General features: G+C 38.0%; 1 protein-coding gene across 1 annotated transcript in view; it reads right to left on the reverse strand.

The window, feature by feature from the left end:
* The window catches only part of sncga (synuclein, gamma a), a 6,905-nt gene extending 4,119 nt beyond the window's left edge, over positions 1 to 2,786 (reverse strand). Inside the window, exons 1-2 of the mRNA XM_007576993.2 lie at positions 2,259 to 2,786; positions 187 to 228 (exon numbers count right to left, since the gene is read on the reverse strand). Of these exons, the coding sequence (XP_007577055.1) occupies positions 187 to 228; positions 2,259 to 2,379 (163 nt within the window). The 5' untranslated portion in view covers positions 2,380 to 2,786. The remainder of the gene's footprint in view (positions 1 to 186; positions 229 to 2,258) is intronic.
* Positions 2,787 to 5,219: the final 2,433 nt, after the last annotated feature.

The following is a 5,219-nucleotide window of genomic DNA, read 5'->3' on the forward strand; positions in this document are numbered from 1 at the left end:
TAAATGTGGAAACAACAGGACTCTGTGAACAAAAATTCTAATTTATTAAACTTGTATTTATTGAACTAGTTTAACCTGAGAGGTAAAAGTGATACTGCAGAAGTCATGAGTTTTTATAAACCGTTAAAGTCCCAGGAAGCAGCAAATAATAAAAATAAATCATTCATTTCTGATCATTCGGCTCACCTGTGTTCACGCTCGTCACCACTCCCTCCATCGTCTTGTTTCCTGTAAAACATCAGATTCAAAACATTTCACTGTAAAACTGAGACTGGAGCGAAATTTACATCTGTTTTCATTTGTTCACAACGTGAACAAACGGGTGAGGAAGACGAGGACCAAGATTCTGATCTTCATCATGTCAGCAGCTGAGCCGAGTCCAATTCTGGTTCTGACCCGATTCCACCTGCAGAATCATTCATTTATTCATTCATTCATTCATTCATTCATTCATAATCACACTTGTGCAAAATGTGCATAATCTGTATTTGAACATTACATTAAGTGAGAAGTAAACAACAGAAATGTTCAGGTGAGAGTAGTTCATTAGTTTGGGAGCATTGGTGGAGCAAACAGGAAGTGATGCAAACAGGAAGTGATGCAAACAGGAAGTGATGCCTTATCTTTGTAAACTAGAACCTGAAACTTTGATAAGTTAGAAAAACTTCTTTTGGTTTTCAGAGGAAATATGAACCAAACTGCTGGGATGAGCTTTAAACACTTTATTATTATTATTATTATTGTCCTGGCGCCCTCTAATGGACTCCAGAGGAACTGTTGTCCATGTTCTGTTGGATCGGTCCGGGTTCTGTTGGATCGGTCCGGGTTCTGGGCTCTTGGCTCTGTGTGTGGTGTCGGGTCGGACAGAACCGGTTCTGTCTGATTCCCGGTCAGCTGGTCTCTGTTTCCCAGCAGTGTGAGGCGTTCGGGGGAATCGGAAAGATGGGCTTCTGATGAGTCGGAGCAGGAAGTCAGAGATGATAAATATTTGATGGATGGATCATTTTCCTGCTTCGCTTCATTTCATTTTTAAAAACTCGTTAATAAGATATTTGGTGAAAATCTGAACTTTAAAATTAAATGACACCAAATAGATGAAATGTTTTATTATTGTTACCCAAAGCAAAACATTTAATTTGTTTAGACAATTTAATAACAGCCTAAATGTTCCTGCAGCAGATCAGTGAATAATAAATGAGCTGCAGCCATTTTATGACTCTAAAAGCTGGAGGTTATTTATACTCGAACCAGGAATGGTTGGTCTGACTTTGGGCTTTTAATTTGAAAAGACTTTTGACGTTTTGCCTTCATCAAACAAAGTGGAACATGAATGAGGTCAAAGGTCAGAGTGGAGCCTCACATCATGGAGAAACGTGAGTTAGAGATGAACTCTGGATTTATTAGATCAGTTTTATTCTTTCATCCAGATATCAGATTAAATTTATTCTTAAAGTTTTCGTTTTTATTTTCTGTTATTGTTTGCATTATTATGATGATCTATTATTTACTTTTTTATTCCTAATAAATGAAACTGAATGAGTGGAAACATTCATGTTTTACAGTGTATTAATGTGAAGGAAACATTTGATTTAATATTTGAGTTCCTGCTCATGTCGATGTTTTCACTCTGCAGCCCATCATATGATTTTATCTGGCTTTTTATTAATTATCTCATTAATTTTCCTCTCAGATGATAAAATAAATTCAATATTTTCTTCTGCAGATTTAAACCATCAGCCATGACGACTCAGCGTTTCTCTCATCCTGATGGATTTTATCTTTAATATTTCAAACCCAGCGTCTGTTCGTCTCTCTCTGTTTTAATCTTCCATGTTACATTTCATTTATTTTCTCCTGAATATATTTAATATTGTGACGTTTGGTGGAAGTTTTAAATCTTTATTTGAATAATTTTGTTCTTTCCTTCCATATTGAACGTGAAGCAGATTTTAAATGTTTCTGCATTTCCTCTGATCCTTTAATTTTGTTTTTATTTTCAGTCTCTTAAATGATTTTAAGACTTTAATTACTTTTAAAACAATCTGTCTCTTTTTCATTGAGGTAAATGTTTCTCAGGTTTTTCATTTCTCTCCTTGTTTTCTTCCTCTAATCCCTAAAAATAAATTATTGTTAAATATTATTAATTTTTTAGTTGAATAATCTTCAGTTTTTCATCCTTTATGCCACTTTAGCTGTTTTTCTCCAGATTTCACTGTAAGAAGTGACCCTGTTGGGGTCAAAGGTCACGGTGGTCTTACCCACATACATGACCCCGTCCTTGGTCTTGGTGGCGGCCTCGCCCACGCCGGCCTTCGTCTTCTCAGCGGCGGCGGCCACGCCGTCCTTGGCCATGGAGAATCCCTTCCTCAAAGCGTCCATGATGAAGATGATGAAGATGAAGATCCTGTCCTCTGTCCTCTGATCTGTCCTCTGCTGCGTCCGTCTCCGTCTGCCTGCGATCCTCCTGCTGGAGGCGGAGCCGCGTCAGGCAGGGAGGAGCCGACACGGAGGCGCCAGCAGGAAGAGGATTCAGATTCCAGGAACTTCCTGAACTGAGAAACATTTTTATGATCATTTATTGATGTTTGTGCCGAAGCAAACGGCAACAGAAGAACCGCAGCTCAGGAAGGTTCTGGCTCTGGTTCTGGTTCTGGTTCTGGTTCAGTCGATGTGAACCTGCAGGATCTTCACATGGAGACACGAAGACACTGCAACTCCCTGCAGACATGAACGTGTGAGCGACCCGCCCAGAGTCACACCACCACCATCATCATCATCATCATCAGGTCACATGATGCTGAGCAGAACCAGCAGGTTCTGCTGCTGTAGGTCCAGAAACCTGCTGGGACCAGAACCAGGCGGTTCACACACACACACACACACACACACACACACACACACACACACACACACTCTCTTTCTGAGTGACTCAGCAGAACAAACTCTGCGCTCTGATTGGTCAATTATTTTTAGATGCTTTTATTTCATTCCCTCCCAGATGGACTGAAGGCAGCATTATGGGATGCTGATGGTTACCATGACGACGAGGCCGACCCATCAGCTGTGATCGATACCGACCATCAGGCGTCTGTTTTACTGATAATCGCTCTGATCATATTATCATCATATTATTATAAAACTTATGTTTAGATTCTGTTTGGTCTCTTTTAATATTCTTGTGACTCCAGAGAAAAACTGAACATGAGAGGATAAAAATGTTAACAAATAAAATGTTTTTCAGAATCTGAGATTAACACCACATATCTGTAAGAGAAGCAGCTCATGACTCAGATCAGCTGAGTGAGGAATGTCTCTGCTGCCTGCCAATGGAGCTCTGAGGGGGTCAGAGGTCAGGGGGCGTTCCTGCTGACTGCAAGCAGACCTGCTGGGCCTCCAGAGGTTCTGCTGACTCATCAGAACCTCCAACAGGTCCATAAAGGACAAACTCAGCCAGAGGTTTTATAAACTGAACATTTAATCTGGATTACAGGTTGAATCAGAACCAGACTTCTTTCTGCTCTGAGGTCTGAAAACGTTAAAGGAGATGAGAACAAGGTGGATCCTGGAGGGCCTGGACCCTCCACCACAGCAATAAAACAACTTTATTATTGATCTTAATAAATAATTATCAACTGATAAAATATTTTAAATAAAATACAATAACTTTTATGGAAACATTTAATCCCCAAGTTCCTAAAAGCTTCAATTATTAGAATATTTAAAGATGAACAAGGAACTAAAACAGGAAACAGTTTAAACTGTGAAATAAAATGCAACCTGGAGGAGGTGCTGCCACCTGCTGGTCAGACAACCAGCATCACATCAGCCTTACCAGAACCACCAGCTGAATCCGTTAATGTTTCAGTTCAGAGACAAAAATAATAATAAGAAAAGACTCAAATTAAAATGTACTTTCCAAGTTTAGCATGTGAATAAAAAGGTAAAAGTTTAACATAAAAGGTTTGCTTTTTTATTTTAATGTAAAGTTATGAATGAGTCAATAGATGATCTGATCGTCAGGAACCTCGGAGATCAAATTCATTAAATCGGGCCTGGTTCTGGTTCTGTCGTCAGAATGAAGAAACGTCTGAAATAATGAGACTAAAGCATCTTAACCTCTTATTTCTACCACAAATATAAAGATTAAAACACGAATCTGGTTGTTAATGAGAATCAGATCCTCATTTCTGCTGTTCTGTAGATTTACAGAAAACTAGAAATGACGTTAGCAAATCTACTTTTCTGAAAACTGAAAGATTATTTTATGTTCAGCCGTCAGTAAAAACCTGAACACAAACAAAACTAAATGTTTGAGATTCATCCTGTTTGGATCAACAGGGACTGAAGCAGAGTAAAATATTTATAACTCATTTTAAAAGTCACGTCATAAAAATCTGCAGCACTGTTAGATCAGTTACTGTTTTAAAATAATTAGAAAATGTGATATCTGAGATGTTTTCCTTATTAAACAAGCTAACAAATTTTCATGTTTACGAAAATTTGTCAAAATTTGGTAAAAGTGTTGGTAAAAAAAAACCATTTACATTTCTTGTCTGTATTTTGTGATCGATGAGGAGCTGCAGCAATAGCGCCCCCCTGTGGTCAGAAAAGGAAGCGCTGAAATGAAAGCAGAGTTCTGCTCTGATAAATGAAGACGGATCAGGCTCAGGAAGTGACGTCACAGAGAAACTTTTCCTCGGTGGTCCGTAATTATGTTTATGTGGTGATAAAGTCTCTTATTTGGTTGTTTTGTCTGTGTCTGGTGTTATTAAACTCTTTAAAATATCTGAAATTGTGATATTAAAAAGGAAAATGTAGGTTCAGGAAACAGAATCTAAAATTGTGATTATTCCAATTCAACTGAAGCAAATCGTTAAATTTGAGCATTTTTATAAAAATTTGTTTTTTTTTTGTTTGTTTTTTTCATTTTCTTTGACTTGCTGAAACGAACTGGGATCCACACAGTTTTCATCAGCAATGTGATGGCCAAATCCATGGCCACACTCTGAAGTCGGTAACCCTTTTATGCAGTTTATTTTTTCATTCAAACACAACACTTTAGTTTAAGTAAAACATTTATTAGTTGATTTGGATACATTTGTTCTTTATGTTAGCGCGCACATTTAGTTAACATGTGTATGTATATCAACTTTAAAGTATTATTTGCTTGCTTAAGATTAACTTTGTTTTCTTTTGCCGGTGCTTACCTGCCTTGGAGT

Source organism: Poecilia formosa, unplaced genomic scaffold (assembly GCF_000485575.1).
Source record: "Poecilia formosa unplaced genomic scaffold, Poecilia_formosa-5.1.2 Scaffold422, whole genome shotgun sequence".
Taxonomy (NCBI): domain Eukaryota; kingdom Metazoa; phylum Chordata; class Actinopteri; order Cyprinodontiformes; family Poeciliidae; genus Poecilia; species Poecilia formosa.